Below are 26,411 nucleotides of genomic sequence, written 5' to 3'. Positions count from 1 at the left end.
CTTCAAAACATGACTAACTACAGCTGCTTAAATTATATATAGAGTCCTACAAATTTACATCAGCTTTCTGTATGTGGCATATACATCCTTGAGCTCTTTTCCTTTCAGCTTTTTATGCATAACATTTACATTTTTGGGTATTCCAATTATAGCTAGAATTAACCAACAACATGTACATCATTGTATCAAAGGCATCATAGGCACCTTATCAACATCCTAAATTAGTTGTGTTAGAAAGAATTAGACACAAAATACCTGTTAAAGAACTGCCCATATCATGCTGTTTATTAGTCAAGACACTAGTGGTCCAAATAGTATGTCAATTTGGGATTAAATTCTGGCACTGACGAACCAGGTACTCTTTCTACTTTGTTCCATTAGAACAATTACAGGATTATTGCAATACACTTGTGTTAATTTGCACCCTGGATGACTTTCAGCAAACAGGATACCCAAGGCGTTACATGAAGTGACGAAACTCAAACCTTGGAAAAATTCAAATTTACTTTCAAGATTAGTGGCAAATAGCCTTACAGTGACAAGAGGCATGCAACACGAACACATACAGTGATAGCTGAAACTTGGTCAGAGTTTACATAGGTGACAGCAGGTCGACGACTGAGAGCATTTTTCCAAGAAGAAAGCAGCGAGAGCAAGAGCTCAGGAATTGAGCCCCCTTGGCAAAATGACTTGATGAGAAAAAGGAAGAAAAGTGATGAAGTCACAAAACAATGCACAGAAAAAAAAGATATGGTTATATCAATCACTAGACGAATGCTAAACAAATATTCTTCTCATAAGATGAAGAAATGTCATTCTTATCACATGTCAAACTGTTAGACTTGATTTCACCTTATTAAAATACTGACACAGATCAAAGTCCAAGAGGTGAAGTGGAATTATTAACACGAAAAAAATTCGGAGAGCAAAAAGAGTGTGTGCTGAATATTTACTTGCATATTTACAAAGACAGCTGTGTGTATGCAGGTATACTACACAAAGTCTTTGCAAGAGATTCTCCCTTAATATTTCCAGTTTCACTTTATTCTGTTCATATTGTTGGTATTTATTTTGCCGACCCTCTCCAATACTTGACAGTACACATACCTGACAGTGTCACACAGAAATATTGTGACTACGATACTTTTGCTCCACTTAAATTATCAAAAGAATTTATGCCTCTTTATTTCCCTACCAAATGACTGTACTTGGAAGGTGTAACACAACTCACACTAGTATCCCTCAGCAACAAGCAAAGTTGCATGATTATCTTTTATGGATAATTAATTTAGGCACAGATTCATTCATAACACTACCATACATTTATAAACAGTATCTTGGTTTAGCACTGTGTGTTTTAATGATATTAACACACAGTTAAAATAATTTTTTGATCTACAACTACATTTGGATTAAGAGTATTAATAGCTGTAATAGAGTTTTTGGAATTTGGTTAATTACTCGGGTGAAATGTTTTACTTTCCAAACGTGCATATTTATACCTATAAAACTAAAGTACTTTTTGGATCCTTAGCTATAAAAATAAATTGCAGAAGTTATCAGTTTCCATCATTACTATTAGTGTGCTGCAAAAATAACAGTATTCTTTGTGCATTGAGACTAAATATCAAAGTTCACCTCAGAATGGCTTGAAATTTTCCATTTTATGAAGCAGGGTGATGAAACTGAACTTGACTAAACAACAGACAATGACTGAAGGGCATGAAGGAAGGTAAAGGAATGAGTTTCAAAACCTTCCGAAACCCAGTACTTCCTACTTCAAAGCTCACCTTTTAAGGTTCTTTAATATTTCTTCAACATGCTTTGTTGTTAAAGTTACATTAAAAAAAAATTCACAAGTTCTGTTCCTTTTCTCATTGGCAATATTTTTCTCACTGATGGATAATGGTCATTTTATTTACCTCGTGTTTCAAAGTTTACAGGTGGGAAAGTCAGTAACTTTCAGATATATACATGTTTCTATGCTTTTTTCTATGCTTTGGCTCTGGTGCGCACCACATTCCTTTCCCCTCCCCACATATGGTGTGGGCAGACCTCTGTAGGTCACCGAGTCCACTTCCTAACAGACAGCATAATGTACCTTATCTCATGCCTTCAATCTTTATTCTTTTTCCTTCCCTTCTCTTTTCCTTCTGCTTGACCATCTTGCCCAACTTTACTCTTTCCATTCTCTTCTACCTGAAGTGTTATTTATTCATCCTCACCCTTTTTCTTTTTTCCAACCACCCCTTCTACAGCAACAGAAGGGCAAAAATGTTTCCAGCTCTGAAATGAACTCAATGCTTTAGAAAAGAATTGTCAATACCAATTCACTACTCAGAAAGAAGCGCAGCAGGAGAAAGTGAGCCAAGCAGAAAGATCAGCAAAGCACAGCAAGATAGCATATATCTGTAAGATGCAATTTTGCTGGAATTCGCATGATAATACACTGGGATAAAGAATACTGAATTGACCTCTCTTTAGTTATTCTAGGAGATTGACACAGTTTAATGTCAGACCTCCAAAAGTAGGCAAGATGTAGATAAAGAACCATGTCTGTACCTATTAACATAGGTACGCAGCCGGATAAATATAGCCAATTTAATTATAGTGCTATTAAACTAGAGAAGATATAAAAATTGAATAATCATCATCTTCAGTGTGATGTTTCTCTTTAGGTCTTCATTAGACATCAAAATAGATACAAACACCTGTCACGCACTAGGCAGATATAAAACAAAATATGGAATCCAGCAAGGCAAAGACTAAATGATAAAACAACAATACTAGAGTATTCAAACAGTCCAATGCAACAAGACAAGCCTTAGACTATTTTCTTTATTATATGTATCACATTCGAAATTACCAGGAGTTTATGAAAAAATATCCAAGAATGGTAAAACAAACTGTTTAGACAAACACATGTATAAGGAACACAAAAATATTTGGCCTGGAGCAAAAACTTCAAGCTTACAGAGCACCTGAATACCCCTTTATCGATTTCTTACTTATCAAATATAAAAATGTTTCTGAAATATAAGAAAGTACAACTGGTTTTCTTCTCATTCCACATCATAATTGTTACATTAAACTGTTTTCCTGCTAACATACACACACTAATTTTTTTCTAAATTATGCATGCATATTGGTATTTAAGCCCTACAAACAAGAGGTCATAAATTTACTGTGCTTTACGTAAATTAAAGGGTGGGGGTTGTTCTTGAGCTTACCCAGCCAGTTCCACTTCCTTGGGTTTTAGTGAACAGCAGTGATGAACCTTGTAACACTGCCCACGATGACATCCAATTCTTTCTGTAAATATTTGTAAACAAATATAAAATAAATTGTCTTTGAAAGTAGATATTTAAACTGTCGATCACAGCTGCCCAGCTGACCTGTATGTTAATATACTTAACCATATATACAGTCATTAATGCCATCAGTAAGTTTTAATTGCTATCATATTTGTAGAAGGGAACATATGTTAACAGTCCCAGTCTGACCATCAAAGTCTAAATCAAACAAAGCTAATTAGTAGTGGAAGCAGTTCACCAGGAGAAACACCATACAATTATAATTTCAAAGGGGCTAATCTGGAACACTCAGCCTACTGTGTACTTAGTAGACTATGCCAAAGTACTGCATAATTCTGAAATTGATTGATCATATCTAACTGGGTTGCAAGTGTCTCACACTTATGTAATAAGCTCATTTACATTGGCAATAAAATATTTGCTACACATCTAAAAAATGCAGAAAAAGAACAAATGAGTTGTTCCAGCTGTCTGACTATTTGCTTTTATGCCCGAGTACTTGTCCTCCTGAGGTTAAAAAATAAAAATCTTGACAAGCCCTGACAATCTATTCCCATTGCTCAAACATGAATTGTTATTCAACAGCTCTCAAAGTGACAGGGTGGCCATGTTGCATCTTTCTGTATAGCAGCCCAGTAGTACAGACCAACGATTCCAACAGAGGCAACATAAGTGGTGACAGTATACTGTACCAGTAGCAGCTTACAGGAGCCACTGTCCACCCTTTCCTACCAAGCTCTTCGGAGCAGCTCTGAGGGACCAAACTGGGGGTCAGATGTGCTGCCCAGCTGCACTGGACTAGGTCAGGGCAGCTCTGGAAAAATCAGCTGGGTGCTATTTAATCCTCAAGAAAAGCAAGCTTTACCTATAAAAAGTCTGGGACGCAATGACTTAGATAACACAATATTAGACCTAAAAGATTAAACTAAAAAAATTAAAAGTAAACCCAAATTAAATCTGAGGATGTGCCAGGATTTAAAACTGACTCTTTGCAAAACACCAGAAATGTAAGTTAGACAGAATTACTTGATTATACATTATGATTTATAATGTAAATGCCTGCCTGTAAGGCAAAGAAAGGAAGTCAGAAATTAGGTCATTCATCACCTATAGGGAGACAAACGTTGGGCGATACATTCTGCTTCAAACCCTTCCCAAGCAGAGTGAAGGAAGAATTAGGGAGCACATGATGTGTACGCTCCTTGGAATTAAAGGAGATGAAGTGAAAGTCTGAAAGCCCCTCTTACACTGATCCTACCCAAGGAACAAGAAAGGCTATAACCTATACAGATTTTCTCTTAAATAAATCAATCCCATTCTTAAAAGCTGTCTCTCATCAGTACACCCTCATGAAATGAAGGAGCCATGGCACACACGAGCCTCTGGCTCTCTGAGGTCCATTATCTTTAGCTCACTGGGAGCTAAACTTCGGGATAAGGAAACACCGTGTCCTACAGGAAAACCTCTAAGGGAAATTCAGGCAAAAAGTAAGAATGCTGTGTTAATATAAAAGTCAGATGCCTTACACAAACCCTTACGCACACGTACTTCTAAAAGTACAAGACTTACCGAACTTTCTTCCCATTTTCTGTAATTTTTGTCACATTCAATAATCCATACTTCTCTTGACCCTGTAAGATAGAATAAGATATAGCAAACACAAAAGAAAATCTGCTTCTATTGCCATCACAACACTAAATTAAATCCCCCAAATAATCATTTTCTGGCAATGAGCCATCTTTGCCCATGTTACGACTTCAAGAAACTGTCTTAAGTATATTTAAATATACAGAGATCAGCAAAACCAAAATTCCTCTGGGAAAATACTCATTACCCTTCAGAGGATAAAAAGCTTTCCTTCTTCAAGGCCTAGGTTCTTTGGACAAGTCAAACTAAATAATTTGTGGTACTAGACTGGAAATTTTAAACGTAAATTTATAATTATTCATGTAATGCTACATTTGTGTTTGTGTCTTTTACTAAAAAAGTAGATAGCTGACAAACAGCCTAAATTCTGACAAAATTCTTCCAAGTTATTTTAACATAATTGCATATTTTAAATAAAACATGATTGAAACGCATAAAAATATTAACATATTCATTTTAAAAACATTTCTTTGATGTCCTATTTCTTCCTATCCCCAAGCAAAATATCAGAATTTTAAACTACTTAATTGTGTCTTGTTGACGAAAAGAATTTATATTGGTATGCCTCTGTACAAATTTTGAGATCAGTCAGTGAACAGTGGAAAAAGAACACTGGTAAGAGTGAATATTTCTAGTTTCTATGCAAAAAAAAAAAAAAATCCCCAAACAAACAAACAAAAAAACCCCACACAACCCAAATGTCTGAAAAAATGTTCTAGGATAAAAAGGAAAACCATTGATTTATACCATTTGTGACTCTGAAGATGAGGTAACAAATTCTGTCATTTTCTTCTGTCACCCCATCATTATCCTACCAGTGAATGGTGCTAAAGGAATGTTAAATTATTTTTTTTAATCAATTCCTTTTCATGAACAGCTTGTAATAGTTCCTAATTTAAGAACTAAGCTATTAGTTGAAATAATCAACTAGGGAAAGGATCCAAATTAGATTTATCATAACAAAAATGTCCTCAATTCTAGGTCCAATGAAAACAGAAGATATATCCTCTTCAGCATTCTCCTCTAAATCTCAAATTTAAGTGGACCATAACTGCAGAATACAATATCAAAGAGAATTTTTTTTGCTGGAATACTGTGATAACACTCTTATCAAAGACATAGATCTGTTTTTCACGAACCTTAAAAATTTTACCTACATGTTTCAAGCACTGCACATAAAATACAAAAATGGCATGTTTTCAAGGATGATAGTGTCTAGCTGGTGGTTCAGATCTTATTTCAGCCCAATGGTAATGGCTACTCTTACTCATTCTAATATCTCCGTTGGGCTGGAATGTTTTCCCAAGCCAGTGATATATACATTATTTTCCAAAACTGATATTTTCACAGAAGAAATGAGTCCCTTCCCTCACCCACCCTCCAAAAACAAAACAAAAAAAAATTAGCCCATTCTTAAGATCACTTTATTTGTGATCCGTGCAGAGCACCAACAGCCCTATGCATTGCGCCCTTCTAACAAACCTTTGGCTTCAGTAAGCGGAAGGGCCTGTCCCCATCTTTCACAGGGACTGAGCGACCCACGTCCACTTCGTCAAATAAATTAATGGGTAGTTTTAATAAACTACTCATGGTGGAAGCGGTGGGAATGCTCCAAAGAAGAATTATTCAGAAAAAGTATCATAGCGCCCTACTTAGCAGCAACACTAGGGGGTACTAATGGGAAAATTAATGTAATTGGGGAAAAGAAAGTGGAAAGCAAGTTAAGAGTCAAAATACACAAAAATTCACCAGCTTTCTTTGTAATATTTAAATCCCATGTGACAGCTAAAGAAAATACAGATTTTTTTTTTTCTATTATCTAAACCAGCAGTGAGTTCTACAAAATACAATTTTAATAATTCAAGGTCTGAGCCATATTTAAAGAAATAAATTAGAATACATGCAGCAATAATTGCTTGTTTGTAAGGCCATCAACTACGCTTGCGTAATAAACAATGTTTATTTCATTGTGGAAAACTGTTTGAAGGGTTGTAGGAATGGATCAGCACGAATAAGCCAGAGAACCATTCCTCTGTCTGCAGAGTAAGAATGAAACGGGCCAAGTTGTGCCTTTAATGCCCTGAGCTACCTACCAAAGGGCTGCTAAAATTGATCAAGGCACATATTTCAATGCTACCATAGTACAGTTACAAAATTAAAAAAAAGATAAAAACTTCATTTTTTTTTAATTATTTCCCACTGTTCAAAAAGCAATGATCACATTTAAAACATAAACTGAAACAAAAAAAACCCTGTTAAACATTCATAACAAGTTTAACAAGCTTAAGTTTTCCTCCCATTAGTTATTCTTCTAAATCAAAAAGACAATAGTTTATTTATGCCAGATACTCTGTGTCTTTTCAAGGAGACTTGAAACACAAGTAACAAAGATATCCAATACTACTGTTACTGACTACAGACAGCAAGAGATTCTGTGGAGAGGGGGAGTTTGTTTCTGCTTTTACCTTCTGAGTTGCTAGGTGGGAAGACATGATTGTTGGAGAAAGTAAACGGAGTTCTACATAATTTGACATACCTTTCCATAACTTGACATTCCACAGTGAATTTTTTTAACTTAATCTCCTATCGTCGAGCCACATTTAAACCGAAGATATTTACATTTTTTCTGAAAGCGCAGTTGGATGCAATGCATTGCTTTTAAAATGTAAAGCCTTCAAATAGTTTTATCCCATTGTTTTTCTCAGTAACAAGCAGGCTTACCCTCAATTCTCTAATCATGAATAGCCCAGTTTCTACAGTACCTACTTATCTATTTTAACACTTTGCATACTGACTGTGGCTTGATGCTTTGGTGAAGAAGGAGAGGACTCATTTTCAGGAAAACTGGCCTTAGAAGCAGTTGATGATTCCTGTAAAATTCAAAATGGCAACACAAGTTATAATCTTTCTTACAATTGTTTTGAATTTTTTTTTAAGCCTAAAGATACTCTCTCTCTTTATACATGCTCATACATTACAAAAAAGGGTATTTTTAAGGTTTCATGATATTCTCAGATAGTTACATTATAAACCCGCTTACTAAACAGTGTTCTTACAAGATTTACAGAGAACACTGAAACTGGGTTAATTAGCACATATCCATTTGAAAAAAATCTTAATACATACTGTATCAGCTTAAAGCAAAGCTTCCATCGTTTATTAAGGGGCAGATTTTTTGTATGACATTGATTCTTTATTATGAAGCACATTTATTATACTCACTTATTACAGGCCACCATGTAATAAATATACAGATTATGTTTCTGTGTGATTAGTAAATACGAGATTAGTTCAATAAATTCTTATTCATGTAGAAAAGCATATACCAGCTCTATTAATTTTTGTGAGTCATGATCATTAATTTACTAATAATCAAGCACTGAACATTTCTAGGTTTTTGTTTTAAACTAGACCTTAACTATGGACCAAATGAAAGTACTAAATCTCTGAAAACTAGAAAAACTGCCCATCTGGAACAAAAAAGGCATGTGAGTTTCTTCTGAAGTAATGACTGCTTTGCACACATACACCGCTTGAAAATCTGGTAAAGAATTTCAAATAGAAGAAAAATGTCACTTGTTCTCTGTTACCATTAACACGTTTCTCCCCCTCCCTCTCTTTAATTCCCTTGATAGCTCTCCCAAATTCAGTTTGTTTTTCCAGCATTGCATAACACTGCACACCCATGCTTTAAAATTCACTTGTAAATCTACCTACAGAAGTGGCCCACTAGTTCTTTTAGTAGCACAATAACAGAGAACATTAGCAATCCTAAGAAGAGCCTAAGTGTTCCATATTTTCAGATGTCTGTAGTGAAAAAAAAAAACAAAAAAACATTCAAATTAAGGAAATCAACGTTGTCTCTCCCAGGAAGGTATTTTTTCCTCTGTTTACCAATTTTTTTAGATGATGGCTATATACACCTATGTGCCACAGCCAATAAACAGTTAACAAGTACATTTGATATCATCTAATTCTCTCAGCCATGGCAACCCATACTTTCACACACATTTCAAGCACTCTTTTGACTGGCCTATTTTCATAGAATTGAGTTGTGTTGTTTTTCCAGGAAAAACAAGTAAAGAAAATAAAAAGAAAATAGCTTCCCTAGGAGTCAGCTAAAAAGCTAACTTGGGTTGATGTGCCTACCCAGCCAAATACCAGCTGTTTTTCTTTCTATTTCATTCTGAATTTGAGATAGCTTTCATACACTAAGGAACTCTGGACCAAGAAATCCAGTCATGAACTATTCCCTTTTCACACACTAATTTAAAGCAGAATACGTAACAGCGTGCTTGCCAGTGGTAATAAAATGGGTGCATCAATGCGCTAAACAAATTTTGTCTTTCCACAAAGCACTAGTTTATTGCTCCACTACACATTTTTAGTTTTCTCAAATCGTTAACATCGTGCTTTATATGAACTATATAGTCTCCTTAGCATTAAAAAATACATGTTGCCTGCATGTTTTGAAGCTGGTAAAGGAAATTTAAGCTACTGACTTAGACTTTACAATCGTCGCTCATATATGCAGTTTCTTTTGGTTATTATACTAGGTATTTGTACACTTTCATATTTGTTTCACTAGGTTTAAGGTCTTGGTATTTGAACATTGGGTCTTGAAGAAAAGTAAACAACTCCACTTATTCAATGTTTTGCAAAAGCTTCTTCATTCCCTGCAGCACTACATAACGGTCGTTCCAAAACACAAGTACATCTTATGCCAAAAAATAAAAAGATACCTCTTTCTTTAAAAGTGAGGGCAAAACTTTAAGCTATCTCCAGCAGAATTGTTCATACCTGTCAAGGGTAAACTGCACATGAGGCTAGACGTGTCCACTCAGCTTTGATTTACCAGGACTCCATCTAGGCTGCCTCTCATACAGTGCCGTGCCACACTCGGTACAGAAGGATGCGTACAGAGGAGCAGGGAGGGGAAAGGAGCAGCAGAGGGACCTCAGAATCACTTGAGCTAAACTAATGCCTGCAGGTGCAGTCTCCAACCAAGCACGGTCCACTGCCTCCTCAGCACCACTTATGATATAGTCTACACTGACAGCTCAAAAGCTTAAAATCAAATCCAATAAATCCTATTCTGAGGAACTAAGTCAACTCATGACAACCCACTCTCCTATACTCCATTTCAACAAGGGAAGCCATTAAAACATACCGGAAACAACAGGTCAAACAAGTAACATTCTGGGCAGCAGATCCATTTTAATTACACCTACTGTGTTTTGTCCAGTTAAGTGTGCCTTTGACGTCTGCAATTACACAGCCCCACTTACAGGCTTTTCTCCATACTCCCAAATCTATATTAATGTATTTTTTCCCTGTATCTTTAGAAGAAGGGAGCGCTTACAATGCCATTTCCTGGTATCTCATTCTGAGCAGTCTGCACTAAGATTTCAGCATTACAGAGTATTTCTGTTTCCATGAATCTGGAGTTACAGAAACCAGCAAATCTCCACCCTACAACACCCATTTCAGTTCCTCCCCACTCAGCTCACGCCAACTCTCCTCATGCATAAGCAGAATGTCCCAGCATAAGCAGTAACGGCTGGGACAAAATAAATCAAACCGGAGGGAGAGCAAGGGAGAGTCTCTGTCTCCTTGTTGGCCTAAACGGCATCTGTTACTGTACAGCCCAAAACAGACTATCAAGAATATGCCCTAAGACAGGCAGAAGACAGGTTTCGTTACTGACGCACAGCTCTTTTCAGACTGAACACCCAGCTCAGCTCTGGACAGGATCGAAGCCAAGTGTTTCAGCACTGTCAGTTCTGTCCTCCATCCCTCAATAACAATCGCACAACCCTGCTGTAACCACGCACAGCTTTTCCTCTTTCCTTGAGATATTACAGTGGAGATCAATGGAACAGTCATTAAAGGGATAAATCCCCTATATAATATTACTATTTACGTCTTCAAGGCACAGTTTTTACTTTAGCAAGTTTAACTTTTATTTCAATTCTATGAATATGTCAATTATTCATCTGCAATATTTCAAGTGCACCTTGAAAGCACCCACTTGGTGCTTCCTACAATTAAAATATCTAGGCATGAAATATCACTATACCTTACACGAGAACCTCACCCACATCCATAATTCTTGAATTCATACCTTAATTACACTCCATACCCTTAACTGAATTGGGATACTCCCAATTATAAGTAAAATGGTTGTATGCGTCAAATCCTGAACGAACACTAGTTAAAATACTTCAAGGATAACAAGAAAAGAGCTACTACTCACAAAGTAATAGTAGTGAAGTTATTAAACAGCCCATGGTTTCACTGAATGTTATACACAATGATGCAATAGAACATAAGAAAAACGAGATTTCAGAAATTCATGCATACTCGTTTCTGCTAGGTTAAATACTTCGCACATCAGAAAAAATTGGTATTCCAGCATGCTGTTTAACTTGCTCCTACCTTATCGTTGGTGTCCAACACAATTGTGCTGTGCCTCCATTTTGTTAAAACTATTGGTTCTTGTAGCCTCCTGTCCAGACTCCTACTCTTTATTATATCTCTCTGTTGCTGTGGTGAAGCATTATACTAAAGAAGAGAAAAATCAAACTGTAAGTAGAATCTAATCCACGCAAACAGGACTTGGACATACCACTCTCACACCTTCACAGTGCAAACTTTCAGATTTCTGATGTCACCCAGGGTGTGCAAACAGCCTTGGCTTTATTTTGCATTCAGTTTTCAGAACTCTCCTTTCTGCTGTAGTCCTCTCCAAGGCAGTAACTAAGACTGTTGGGACAGTACTCTCCATTGGCAGATAGATGTTTGATTTCTTGTGCAACAGCTTACTGCTGGTTTTGCAACCAACCAGCATTTTGAGAATCACTAAGGAATTACAATAAATACAAGATTTAAACATTCACTTGTCATGTTGCACTGAGTGCAACTGTCAGCTGCACTATACCATCTGTCCAGCTCTTGTGTAAGCAAAGGAAAACCCTGTTATCCTGCAGCAAGATATTTTTAGATTGAGAGTTATGATTGCCTGGATACAATTCTCTGTGACCTGAAGGTTGAGGATGCCTTGGAGAGGAGACACAGGGCTTAGGACTTGCTTTTTCAAAATAATCACATCAAATTACTTATGAAAGGATTTTCTGGTGTGGAATGTACATAAGCACAGAAAATAAATACTTAGCAGGAAATAATTTTAAGACTCAGCAGAGCTGTAACAGTCAAGGAGAGAACGGATTTATCAGAACAGAGTTTTTCTAATAACTCAAGAGCACCCAAAGATGTACAGGCTGAGAAAATGTGAAGGCCATGAGACAGACTCAGCATTTAAATAGATCTCAGCATTGCAGCACACTTACAATTAGTAGCATTGCCATTTTAAGTCACTACCAGCAGCGCTAAGGTAGCATTATAAAGAATTATAAAAATATTTCAAAGTTCAATACTGAAAATACAAACAAGAAGAGACACCATCAATATATGTGTTTTTTAAAGTCATTAAAAATCTCATTGTTTCTATTAAGTGTCAGAAGACTAAAAACTGCACACAGACAGAAACTTACGGCAGCATTTGTAGAGTCATGTAAATGACTAGAATCCACTGGGTAAGAAGTAACAAAGGAAAGTCAAGGGCCCTTTTTATTTAAAAACGTTAATCTTTGTAAGCACACCAAATTCTATAGTTCTGCTACCGATTCCTACTGTAAGCTCAGAGCCTCAGGTCTTCAAAGGCAGAATAACCTACACCTATTCATACCAACAAAGCATGGCAAGATTTAACCTAAATAACATAAACACTAAATTTGAGCTACAATTGTATAACACAGTTACGTGTATTGCCCAAATAAAGAACCAGCACTACTACTCCCATGACAGACACTATGCCCGTGTTAGCTTTCTATTTTACAATGAATAGAGTTCATGCTCCAGTAAGTCAATACATGCTTAAAAGGTAAATAATAACTTCAGTGTTTCATTAAATTATTACAATATGCACAACAGTAGTTAAACACTTCCAAGTAAATGGATGTTGCAGTACTGAGACTAAAATTTGGTAGTTCATGCAAAGACAGAAATGAATTGGTTGTCACTGTGGAGATTCACCTCTGAGATTACACTGACTTTGTATTGGGTTCAGCACATTTACACTCACAGGACAACTGCTTCCTTACAATGGTGAGGTTTAAGCAACTCTCTGTTCATTCCCTTGTTAAATCAAAGCTGAACCATCATTTATGCTGCAGGAAAGCTAATACCAGCTTCCTGTCTTGTTATGGAAGTATCCACTCAGCAGATGCTCCTACAATTCAACCTGTGTCAGCAAACGAAGCAATACGCAGCAAAATCACCCATATTACAGTTTTCAATTAAACTATGTCTAAATTGCAGAAGGTTGCCACAAACTGCATTCCTTGCAGCAATTCCAAAGCATTTACGGGAGTAATTCAAATATATTTCTTGCTGTGAAACAGAACCATTTGTTTCAGAAAAAGATATATACACTTCAGTGACACTGGTGAATATTACTTATGGAAATCCTCCATGTGCTTTCCATTTGAGTAATTTGAAGAATTTACATTTAAACAGTCAGAGAGTTATTTTAAAGTAATGTTCCTTGAATTTAAATCTATATTGAGTTAGCATATATGCACAAGCCTAATTACAGGTGATCTATATTTAAAAGGTGCCTTTGATACCATCACAAGCCACCAGGAGTCAACTTAGCTAAGAGACAACCCCATCTTGAAGGATAAAAGACCAGTAAAGTAATATGGAATTCTAGTTTTACAAAACATTTAACAAGAAAGCAAAGCAACAGCATGTGGAGCTCATTAACAAAGCACTGCTAACAACCCAGAATGCTTAGCCACGTATCTTAAATAATTTGCATTGATGATATAAAAACTGTTAGTAAACTAACAAGTCCTTAAAGAGAACATTTGACATTTTTGCCCCATTTTCTCACAACAGAGGTGTCAAATAAACATTTTTTGCTGAAGCATTTATGGTTTGTTTTGTTTGTTTGTTTTGGGGGGATTGTTTGTTTTATTCATTACAAATGGTAGAACACGCTACTAAGGGCAAAAAAAGGAGAAAGCTTGTGTATTTCTGGGCTCAAGACAAGCCTCCACTTTTAAAATAAATGGATTGATCTGTGATGCCCAAAGAGAATCTCAGTGAGATACAGGTACTGTTTCAGACTCTGCATTATCCAACCAAATCAGCCAAGCTCTGGATTGGGTCGAGCTCACTGGCTGGAGAGCAGCAGTCAGAGCTTTCAGTAGCCAGGTCAGATGCCTACACTGCTGCTACTCCTCGGTCTGCCCCACCGGCACCACCTCTCCCCAGCATCCTCCTACTTCAAAAAGCCTTGCAGTACAGTTCCAGGTCAGGATCACTTATGGACACTGTATAGGATTCCCACCTGCTGAGCTGTTGCCTCTCCTACAGGCCTTTAAAATTACATTTCCCACTTTTATCATCAATGATAAGCAACTTGGTTGGGCTCTCCTTGCTTCGCACAAAATCTTATTTTCATAGAACTCTAAGCAGGCTTTATATGCCTAAGCCTTGTTGTAATATCAAGACAGAGATCAGGCAAGGGACGTATGTTGCAATAAAACCGACCCATTCAAGACTACACATTGCCTGGCAGGACAATGTCTGCTGCACTACGTGCCTTAATAGCATCTTCTTAGGGTGCAATGTTATTTTCTGAATTCTAAAGCTTTTGATAATGTGTCACACAACTCCAAATATACACACTACTGCTCCTTGAAATCCTCCACAAACTCAAACTTCTCCCATTACATTAACCCCTCCGGCACATCAGTTCCATTTGCTCCCCATTTCATTGGGAAAATCTCCTACCAAAAAGGGAGGACCGGAGCATGTTGTTCATACTCTGACTGCATGCACCAGGTAACACAGACTTCTTGTTGTAACAGCTCTTGCCATAGGATAAGGACACCAGCGACGTAAATTTAGGTCACACAGGGTTATTTTCATTGCTGAAATTGTTCAATGCCTTCACCAGCTATTTAAAAGCTCTCTTTGCCTTAGAATAAAATTTTCTAAGCCTCTCAACTGGCCAAGTGATTTATATTTCATTTTAACCTGATCCGTGGCACGGCTCAAGGCTCTGTCCTAGCCTAATTGTGACTGAAATAAATGCAACACCTCTGAGTTATTTGTAGCAGTTGTCCCCATTCTTATGGAGATGACACAGATCTGTCAGCTTTAAGAAACAGAAAAAAGAGATTCTTCTTGGTTTGCGTTAACAACATCCTCAGCCAGATGAAAGGAACTGGGTGGATGAAGGAAGAAAAGAGTGAGAAGCAACAGACAGTAAAAATTAGTAAAGACCTGAAGTTAAGCATTTTACCTTCTTGCAATGAGAGATCAAAACAGCAGCATTTAAAAATATTCTGATATCCTAGTACCTTCTAGCACTCTACCGTATTATTTGTAGTTGTCCCAGTAGACTGTCTAAAATTGAAGAATTTTTTTTATAAAATTTTAAATGTTACCTCAGAACAAAACCACTCTTTAGTGCTACTACTGTCGTTGGCTTTGAATAAACACATTTTTCTTAAACCTACATAAAAAACCCAATAATTTTCATCTTTTTAAGGACTTCATTCCCTTTCTTTCTCTAGGGAAAAAAGAATCCTCATTCGCTGCTGGGTGGCAGCAGCTGGAGGCAGCAGCTGCACTGAAGGAACAGAACCTACACAGAACAAGGAGGCCACTGGGACAAGCAGCTCTATCTCAAATGTACAAGTAACTGAAAGACACCTCTGGATTTCCCACTTTGTTCACTTTGCTGCCTCAGATGTCCATTGCTTCACCTTTTAACCCTCAGGATCAGTAAGGCTGCTGATTTTTGAAGAGCCTCAAGTCACCACTGATTGCCACAGACCCTGCTGCTTACCCAAGCATAAGCTGGGGGCACTTTTACCCCACGCCCCATCTTATTTGGGAGGAGGGGAGAGGGGTGAGAATCACCAAACACCAGGACTAATGAGGAAGACCTGACCAGGCCTCTTGAATACAAATACACCCATTAAAGAGAAAGAAAAAAAAAAAAAAAATCTGACTGCCTTTTCATACTTATCTCCCATTTGTCCTATCAGTTGAACTGTTCTCCTTAAAATCCATCTAGATCCCCCCATCAACTAATACTACCTCAACTTTTGCCAAGCAATCCCAAATTTTATGACAAGAACGCGATGCTGGTTCACTATTGCTAATGATACTGTTTAGTGCATTGACTTACAGTAGATACAGCTGCCAATGCACACCGTACGTTACCTCAAATCAAGTAGCTCAGCTCAGAACAAGACAAATTTACCATAAGACAACCAGACCCTGTTTACACGTTCTGATCTTTATCTTATTTCACCGTTTGATTGCATATCTTCCTGATATTACCTGTATTGTGTTTTATCGTAATTTTTCAGAGATCATGCTCTGTTTGACTACGTTCAGGTCTCCAGCAGGAAAATCATTCACCTGAGCATCAGAATTGAGGTCCCCGAGCTCATACCCAACATTGCTAGTGCAGAGAAAGTGAATTAACAGACTGATGATCTATTCAGATCGCCAAAAATGAAGCTCCTCTACCTAGTGCTTCCTCTGGGGATACAGTGAGAGGAGCTAACGCTGCAGGAACTTCTGCCAAGAGAAAGCGCAATTGCAGTATCAGTCTGGAAATATTAACACCAAAACTATGAGTCCACTCCAGAGGCTTACAGGATACACATTTTCTTTCAAAGGCTACTCGTGGATCAGAGAGGTCAGTCACAGGATGGTCAAACACCAAATTGTTATGCCAGATACCCGCCTAGGAACGTATTTTTAATATTTGAGAGACCATTAATCTCAAATTTTTATTAGGTTGTCCTCTCTACCGCCCTTTTGAGCTACTTATTCAATATTTATTACATAGTTTTTCCTCACTTTTTTTGTCATTTTGATAGATTACCTTTTTTAAACTAGAAATTAGAGAGTTCTCATTCCTGAGATCAATTTAACATCTTCCTCTCCTTAATGCAATTTCTCATTTGCTTAAATTATATAACTCTTACTAGAAAACTAAGTTTCTGGAATAGGGTTGTAGCCTTTCTCAACATGATTTAGATACTATTCATTCACTACACAGGAAAGAAACATTTTATCACAGTGATCCACGCAGGATCGAACTTTTATTTGCTGGTGTTTTTTGGTTGGTTGGTTGGTTTTTTAAATAACTGGCAAGAACCAACAACTGAATGCAGCAGAATGCACAGGCATAGGAGAAAACGCAAAGTTTCTTGCAAGATGTAGTGCAAATTACGGTTAAAGATTATTATCCATTTTAAAGAATAATTCAGTACGTTCTCCTCTTCCACTGCAAAAAGCTGGGTCACACTCATCGTGAGCCTTAATGGACTTTTCAGCAGTTGTCAAAGCTACTCCATCTGAGACGACATTTTTAGCCAGAGGCATTCAGCTATTCCTAGATGTCATTTAAATATACATGACTGGAGGGCTTTCTATGAGACTGTCTAAAGTAATTTATTTTGTAACTGCCCCCTGCCCCCAACATACACCCTCACAGTTTTTAACACACAAGTGTTATTCCCGAGCATATTCACATTTACGGTTAACGCTGTAACAGAGAAGATTTTTAATGTTATAGTATTAGCTTAGCTAATGTGCTATTTCCAGAAACCTCCAGATAATTTTTAGTTCTAATGAAGTCCAGATTATCAAGAACCACCTAAAAAAATTTTCTTCTTCTTTTTCTGGCTTAACAGCACTACATGACCATTCTATTCCATCACTTTATTTCTCAACAAATTTTTGGAGGCAGTATTTGAACTAAATACACTGGGGAAAAAACTGACCAAGAGTAGGGTTTTTTCCCTAGTAACTTAATTTTCATTTAAGCAAGAGCTACAATGCTGAAGTCTTTCTATAAATTTCTCTCACCACTCATGAGAGTTTTCCGTCTAGATTATTTTTCTTCAAAGAAGTTCTGCAGTCTATGTTGGCTTTCCAACTCATTTGTTCCTACGCACTTTTGGAAACAGCTTCAGTAAGATTTTTGATCTTCAATCACGCTTCAATTACTCACAAGCGTAACATCTCTGCTGTATGTTCTTCAGATATATCGTTACAGAAATTAGCTAAATCTTTTGCTGAAATATTTAATCTATTCCAGAGTTTTTAGAGGCAAAAGCTAAGGATTTCTGGAAATACACAGGCTCTGGGGTCGTGAATCCAAGAGTCAATTGCTTGCTCACTTCTGTTAACCTTATATTTACTGCCACCCAAGATTTACTAGTTTCAAGAAGGAATTAAAGAGTACGTTCTGCCCAAATGGCTCATGAGAAGTAATTTTCAAGGAAAATTAGTGAAAACAGCAATATGTGATAATTTTCATAAAAACAAGAACTAAAGCACATCAGATCACAAACTCCGAAACAAGAGGCTGTTTTATTCTGTAGGTGGCTATTAATACAACGGAACTTAGATGTTTGTTTAGAACCACTAGGATATCATTCACTAACACAAATACTAGATCGCATCCCTCTATGCTAGTATGCCTCACCTAACAGTTCTGGATTATCTTTGTGACTAACTGTAGTTGGATTAAAGCCAATTTAATTTGCTATTTAGTTCAAATCCAAACTCAATCTATTTTAGTGGAAAGCAACTTCTGCACAGTCAAAACCTCCTGCACTGCAGAAGTCACAGAATGAAGTATTATGACAAATGTCCTATAGTTTTTCAAAGTGAAAATGAGAATGAAATAGTATTAGGTACATCCTCGGACTACCAAGTGCCTCTAGCTCTGTTGCTGTCCTACAAATTCCTCATTTCATTACAAAATTAATACATACCAGAATACACTTCTGGTGAAACCGCGTCATCCTCAAATATACCACAGGACTCTGCTGAAGCTTTTGTTTTTCAAAACCTGTCTGTATAAGCATTTTGGAGCGTGCTAAAAATAGACTAATTTCTCAGGAATATTTTGTAGTTAAAAAAAAATAAATTCTTTTTTCCTATAAAGGTTTTCTTTATCACAGCAAAATCACAGATATTATTCTGCAGCCTTGCATGAAAACCTCAGATCAGCAAAGATACAGGATCTTCTCCGACACTTGAATAGTCCTTGGGTATTTTTTTTTCTATTCTATTTTTTTTTCTGGAGGACAAACCTTATGAGGAACGACTGAGGGAGCTGGGGTTGTTTAGCCTGGAGAAGAGGAGGCTGAGGGGAGACCTTATCACCCTCTACAACTACCTGAAAGGAGGGTGTAGAGAGATGGGGGCTGACCTCTTCTCCCTGGTGACAAGTGATAGGATGAGGGGAAACGGGTTCAAGTTACGTCAGGGGAGGTTTAGATTAGATATTAGGAGACATTTTTTCACTGAAAGGGTTATTAAACATTGGAATAGGCTGCCCAGGGAGGTGGTGGATTCACCATCTCTGGAGGTGTTTAAAAAAAGGGTAGATGGGGCACTGAGGGACATGGTTTAGAAGTGGCTCTTGTCAGGGTAGGCTAAAGGTTGGACTCGATGATCTTAAAGGTCCCTTCCAACCTCAACAATTCTATGATTCTATGATTCACAATCAAGAGATTCCACAAAAATGCAAGAAATAACTAAGTGCAATATATAAGTCCTCTTGTTCTGAATAACTCCCATTAAAGGCCCCATGGAACATTTATTGAGGAGGAGGGGAAAGCCCCAAGTTGTCAGTTTCTTTTTTAGGTCACTCACCTTAGGTAACTCCCATTCTGATCGGGAACCATCAGCACTGTAGTAGTATGGTCTACCTTGTTCATCTGCGTGTTTTATCCACTGTAGAAAGAAATGTGTTGATAGGAAATGTAATCAGAGTGACATTTGTAACATACTAAATCTTTGATACTCGGGATTTAAAGTTAATTTTTAATAAAGTGCCATCCACTTCAGCAGCTTTTAGTGCACAACCTCCATTAACTTAACCAAGGTTAGTTAGCAATGACAACAACACAGTTTTCAGCTTCCTGAATTGGGTTCACTAATATTTTTTCCTTCTGTAACTACTTAGAAAGTAGTCCTGCAATATCACACAAGAGATTGTAATAAACAGATATTTTTGAAGATGGCATATCTCACTCTTATCAACATTACAGTGTCAGTTTAATGAGGCATAATTTTTGCATCAGGTCTGCGTAAGGATTTCATGCATAAAATTACAGAATTACAAGAAGCTCAACCAGCAACTGTTGATAATTTAAGAGATAATTGCACTTGTTGAACAACTCCATTTTTAAAACATCAACAGAAACATGAGATGCAGTTCCTAAATAAATCATGAAGGAGATAATATAATTTCTGTAACCTCTATAAGCAACTCCCACAGTCAAGGAGGTAAAACTATGACAACTGTGTCTAGTTATGCAGAAAGGAAAGAACTGTAATGAGCAAAAGTCTACAAGAAGATCGCACAAAAATATGCACGGAAGCGCTCACAGCAAGGCTCTTGGATCAAGCAGGTTTCACAAGACTGCCTTCCAAGATACTGTTTAGTATAGGAAACACTGTTTTCTACCAATCCCAGTGCAATTTAAACAAACAAAAAAAATTGCATATTTGACAAAATAGAGGTATGTGCACTACAGATGTTTAGCAAAAATAGATTAAGCAGGATAAAATTCCAAAACTGACATGAAATTCAATTATTTAAAAATCAACTAGAGAAGAGGTGGTGCTATAATACAGTAAAAAAACTACAGTTCCAATGAACAATTTTTGAAGTTAAAAAAAAAAAACAAAACCAACCAAAATGCAGCTATTCAACTTTAGTGAACAATCAGAGAAACGGACTGCTTTACAAATATAAACAGTCATTTTTCCTACATGGGAGAAATTTTAATGACATGCCCAGAATCACAGAAAATTGTCAACAGCAATTACATAATTAGAATAGAACATAAATCTGCTGATACAGCTGTAGTTTAAGAAGTTTGTCTACATCTGAAAGCAGTACTGAAAATCTCTAGTGAAGAAAACGATGAAACTGACAAAGCAGCATTATTTTCAGTTTGAAACCATCATATCTGGAAGGTCTACGTAGACAAGACCAGCTCTTAAAAGACAGTAAGAAAAACATTATATTGGTGTGAAGTTCCTTCCTAAAGTGTAAGCAAGAGGACTGGGGGTGGGGGATGGGGGTGGGAATTAAAAAAAATTATACATGAGACGTGCATTTAATATAATCTGATACCCGACTGGAAATAAGAAAGCTTTTTTCTGGATGGTAAAGAAAAGGGAAAAAGCCAAGTCAGTTCAGTTGCTAAAGTTTTGTGCATATTTAAAAAACAAAAGGAGACACTGCTGTGGTATGCTTTTCACTTCTAGAAACGAAATGTGCATTTCTAACAGTGAATCAGTGGAAAAGATTTAGAAAATGTGATGAGAAGAAGGAAAAAGTACCTTTTCATTAGTATAGTCATTGGTATATAAGGTTTGACCATGTTCATCCAACTCTTCTGACCAACCCTTTGGAGGAGAACCATACTGACTATCTGACTGGCTGTAACAAGAACTGTGGTCGTTTTCTTCTGATGAAAGATGCTACAAGTAGTCAGAAACATACAAGGCAGTTTTGAGAATGAAAGCACTTTGAAATCTGAAAGATCAAAGATTATTTGACTAGAAAGAGAATAGTAATAAATTCAGGGAGTTGACATTTTTATCTTACATCAGAGAATAAGAGATGCATTTTTTAGAGTACAGAAATATTTTATATTTGCTAGACAATTCAAAATATTTCCAGAACAACTGGTTTATACCGATACACATTTTTTGAAATTCTATTTTACCAGATTTCAGCTACTCAAATTTAAGCTGATTTTTTTGCTGATCTAAATTTTGTTCCCACAAATTTACATTACTGAATGAAAAAGAGAGTGAGCTTTAGTAACCTGCATTGCCTCAAAAAACTTGGCAGACCTACCACCTTGGTTTTGTGGCAACATCCCAACTTTCATACCTAAATCTTTTTCTTCCCTTTCCAAACAGTATCTGGAAACACAATATTCATCAAGACAACTTGAAACTCCAGTTGCACCTTTGTAGGTACCGGCACTTTACAGTACTGGTGCAATGCATCCTAAAACATTAGGAATTTCCGCTCTTCTCCTTCCAACTCTGATGTGTGTGACAATGAGCAACGCAAAAGCAAGGCTTTCTACCAGGCACAGCTAGCCGAGGTATAAGATGATTTTCTGAAGGTAGAAGTGAATTATAACGTAAGGAGTAAGTTTGACATGTAAAGTAGAAAAAACATTTTGCACACACATGTAAAACAATTTCTGTTCCCTCATACACCTTGTTCATCTCCTTGCTAACATATTGTAGTTATTATTCAAAGCAGCCATTCCATGGGTCAAACAAAACAAACACAAAAAATCTCCCTGCATTCATCTCTCACAACAATATCTCTACGCCACAGCCTCCTGAGGAATTCAGTGCAGATATCCTTTCACACTATCTTGGATCCTCAGCTGGTAGGACACATAACACTTCTGAGGGAACACATCCTGCTATTCGGAAATAATGACAGTTAAATATTGACTAAGGTTCAATAACACAAGTAAAAGGGTTTTGCGGAAAACTATAAAGCAGGAGACAGGCAGATTTTCAATTTTAAACTAGGAAAAAACCTCTCCTGAAAAGCTTAAATCTTACCAAAAAAATTCCAAGTATCAGAAACTCACCAGTTTTTAAAATTCAGTGGTTTTATAGACTATGGGTTTAGTGACATTTCCAAATGATTATCACATCAGGTTTTGGTGTTACTTTTCTGAGTACCTTACCACTTGCGCAACAGAAACTCCTTACACTGACACGAGCCAGCTTACCAAGCACAGAAAAACCCACGGGAAATTTTTGGGTCATTAATAAAATAATGTGAAAATGTAAGTATCCTCTACAGCCTACAGAATACAAGCATCTGAACTACGGATTAAAGAACACCACCTCTCTTGCACATGGGGTAACACAAAATTCTGAAGCGTCAGTTTCTAACCACTGGGGCAAAAAAACCCAAGTCTTCAGTCCCATTTTTACACTTGAAGAGTTAAGACTGAGGAGCTGATAAGAGTCCTATCAGTCCCATTTGAACTACTGTTTTATAAGACAGCTATACTGTATACACATACTTAAGTTTACATTGTGTTTTAATGGTTAAATATTAAGTGCATTGACACTTGTTCAATCAAAGCAGTAGACTTTGGACATTGCTATTATTACTATTAACTGGAATTATGACCGAATAACACCGTGCATTTGTATTTGCCTCTTCCAAGCAACTCCTGATACTGAGGAAACACAACACACATGTAAAACTAAGAAGTCTTCAAAATGAAAATTCTCCTGGAAAAACTACTGATGTTAATAAGAATGACTGTTAATGTGTCTATCTTTAAGGCACACATATAATAATAATAATAGTCACAGAATCATACAATCATTTAGGTTGGAAAAGACCTTTAAGGTCATTGAGTCCAACCACAAATCTAACACTGCCAAATAATCACATCTACACGTCTTTTAAATACCTCCAGGGATGGTGACTCAACCACTTCCCTGGGCAGCCTGTTCCAATGCTTGACAACCCATTCAGAGATGAAATTTTTCCAATTTTTCCTAATATCCAATCTAAACTTTCCCTGGCACAACTTGAGGCCGTTTCCTGTCATCCCATCACTTGTTACTTGGGAAAAGAGACCAACCCCACCTTGTTACAACCTCCTTTCAGGTAGCTGTAGAGAGCTATGAGGTCTTCCCTCAGCTGCTCCTCATAAGATGCCCCTCACCTGCTCCAGACCCCTCACCAGCTTTGTTGCCCTTCTCTGGAAATGCTCCAGCACCTGAATGTCTTTCTTGTAGTGAGGGGCCCAAAACTGGACACAGTATTCGAGGTGGGGCCTCACCAGTACTGAGTACAGGGGGACGATCAATTCCCTAGTCCTGCTGGTCACACTGTTTCTGATACAAGCCAGGTTGCTATTGGCCTTCTTGGCCACCTGGGCACATGCTGGCTTATATTCAGCTGGCTGCCTTGGTGCTTCAAGGCTTAACTTATCTCACATACCATACAATGTAGGAATTTAGCCTTTGTAGGCCTAAACTTAAATGAAATTCCTGAGTTACAAAGTTTACCAAGAGACAGCATTCCAAGAGAAAGCTAGTATGAACAACTGCTAAAGCCGCATCAACAGCGGTTAGAGAACAGGAGCCAAACCACGTTCAGAAACTTTCAATTTAACTTTCAACATTTTTTTCCAGTATTGACTGCCTATATGCTTTTTACGTATCATCCATGTTTTTTCTCAGAGTCCCATCCCCAATTATACTATGCCACATTTAAATAAAGCTATCTAAAGCAGACAGCTGCCCAGCCTTAGACCTTCTAAGAACTTGCTCTGACACAAAAGGGAATTACAGAAAAGGTCCCTCATATCACTGTCTTTCTTGGCTTTTTTCCATTTACATGGAAAATTCTTGAGGGCAGAGACCAGTTCATCACCATGCATTTAATAAAAAAAAGGAACAGTTACGGTCTCTTTTCTATCACTTACTACTACTTCTAAAAATCAAAATAATAAGAAAGAATACTAAGTAATTAAAAAAGCTAGCATGCCTTTATTACCCTTTGTTTATTGTGAAACAAAAAGCAGGGAAAGAAACTGCATCTTGGCCACATGTTTTAAATGTAGTTTCCAATTTAAATGAAATCCTGTTGCCTTTCTACAGCTTGCTGGTTAATTTGTTGGTGTCTACTTTCTATTATGGTCTCCTAGCTAGATATTAGAGGTTTGCCTTTTTCTGATATGATGGCATCTCATTCCTTTTACAGTCCTGTCTAACAAATTTCTCCCAGTTACTGTTAAGCACTTCTTCATATATGTTAACAAGTCACAACCTCTGATAAATTTTACCTATAATTCCAAAATCTTGTACACTTTCCTAGAGGCCCTGTTGATAGGACTTCATTGCTTCCCTCCCACCCATACAAATAACTGCCATAACCTACAACTGCTTTCTTTGTGCCTTATCTGTTACCAACTTGACAAATTAAGTACAATTTTGCCTGTTCTTAATTATCCAACAAAATTCAATTTCCTAATCACAAAGTTCTAGCACCAACTATAAGCTAATTCATGTTCTAATATATTATGCATATATTAGAATATATGATCATTCGCAGGTGTCATTCTTACGTCACCTTGCGACTTTGCTACCTAATACAATACAAAATCCTCTAGTAGAGACACAACTAGCATTTAGCTTTCCTGTATATGCTCTTCTATTACTAAATCTGAAGGACCAGTGTGTAAAAGCTAACTTAACTTCATTATAATAAATCTGCTTTAACTAATTATTAAGAAATATTTGCTCTAAGTCTTCACAATCAGACAAAATTACGGATGTCCTATATTTTACTGTAGCTTAGCCTCAAGTCTCAACCCTTACTGTGAAGTATTTTGGTTTAAGTACTCAGAGGTTATTAAAAAAAAGGTGAAAGGTGAACATGAACAGTGGAGTGAGACATACAACTCCCAAAAGCAGAACAGAAAAGAAAGGAAAAAAGAAAAAAGAAAAGCGGATTGACATGACCTTGCAACATATATATCTCCCTAGACCCAAACTTTGATAACCCAGTCATAGAGGACACAAATTACTTAAGAAACTTGTGCTACTGTAAATAAAAGCTTGTGTCTAGTTAATAATTAATGAAAACATTAGTCACAAAGACTAAAACTTGATAGATGTAACTGTCTAAAGGCCAATCTGTGATACCTCAAGCATCACAAATAGACAGAAGAGCTGAGCTGACATAAGTTATAGGCAAAAAATATTAATAAATTAACAATTCTGAACATGCAACCATGTGCTGAAGTCAGGGTGTAGAGGTATGAGTGAGGTATGTCGAGGTATGAGTGAGGGACACCAGTGGTGTCCCCCAGGGGTCAATACTTGGTCCAATTTTGTTCAGTATATTCATTAATGACCTGGATGATGGGACAGAGTGTATCCTCAGCAAGTTCACTGATGATACCAAACTGGGAGGGGTGGCTGACACTCCAGAGGGCCATGCTGCCATCCAGTGTGACCTGGACAGGCTGGAGAGCTGGGCAGAGAAGAACCTATTGAGGTTCAACAAAAGCAAGTGCAAGGTCCTGCACCTGGGGAGGAAGAATGCTAAGCACCAGTATAGGTTAGGGGTGGACCTGCTGGGAAGTAGTTCTGAGGAGAAGGATCTGGAGGTCCTGGTAGACAGTAAATTATCCATGAGCCAACAATGTGCCCTTGTTGCCAAAAAGGCCAATGGAATCCTGGGCTGCATAGGGAAGACTGTGGCCAGTAGGTCGAAGGAGGTCATTCTCCCCCTCTACTCTGCACTGGTGA

At 37.2% G+C, this 26,411-nt stretch overlaps 1 protein-coding gene across 11 annotated transcripts in view; it reads right to left on the bottom strand.

Moving 5' to 3' along the window:
- ARHGAP12 (Rho GTPase activating protein 12) overlaps positions 1 to 26,411 on the bottom strand; it is an 85,343-nt gene that overhangs the window by 18,179 nt on the left and 40,753 nt on the right. For 7 of the 11 annotated variants that reach the window (XR_010069794.1, XR_010069795.1, XM_063324503.1 and 4 more), the window contains exons 4-10: positions 21,429 to 21,569; positions 19,728 to 19,808; positions 11,400 to 11,525; positions 7,757 to 7,831; positions 4,884 to 4,945; positions 3,231 to 3,312; positions 567 to 689 (exon numbers count right to left, since the gene is read on the bottom strand). Coding sequence is in view for 9 of the 11 variants with exons in the window: in XM_063324503.1 (XP_063180573.1) it covers positions 567 to 689; positions 3,231 to 3,312; positions 4,884 to 4,945; positions 7,757 to 7,831; positions 11,400 to 11,525; positions 19,728 to 19,808; positions 21,429 to 21,569 (690 nt within the window). In the remaining 2 variants the exon portion in view is untranslated. The remainder of the gene's footprint in view (positions 1 to 566; positions 690 to 3,230; positions 3,313 to 4,883; positions 4,946 to 7,756; positions 7,832 to 11,399; positions 11,526 to 19,727; positions 19,809 to 21,428; positions 21,570 to 26,411) is intronic. The other 4 variants (XM_063324509.1, XM_063324510.1, XM_063324512.1 and 1 more) reach the window with 3 other exon arrangements.

Source organism: Chroicocephalus ridibundus, chromosome 2 (genome assembly GCF_963924245.1).
Source record: "Chroicocephalus ridibundus chromosome 2, bChrRid1.1, whole genome shotgun sequence".
Classification (NCBI taxonomy): Eukaryota; Metazoa; Chordata; class Aves; order Charadriiformes; family Laridae; genus Chroicocephalus; species Chroicocephalus ridibundus.
The sequence above is the reverse complement of the archived record's forward strand: the minus strand, read 5'-3'. Positions and strand labels throughout refer to the sequence as shown.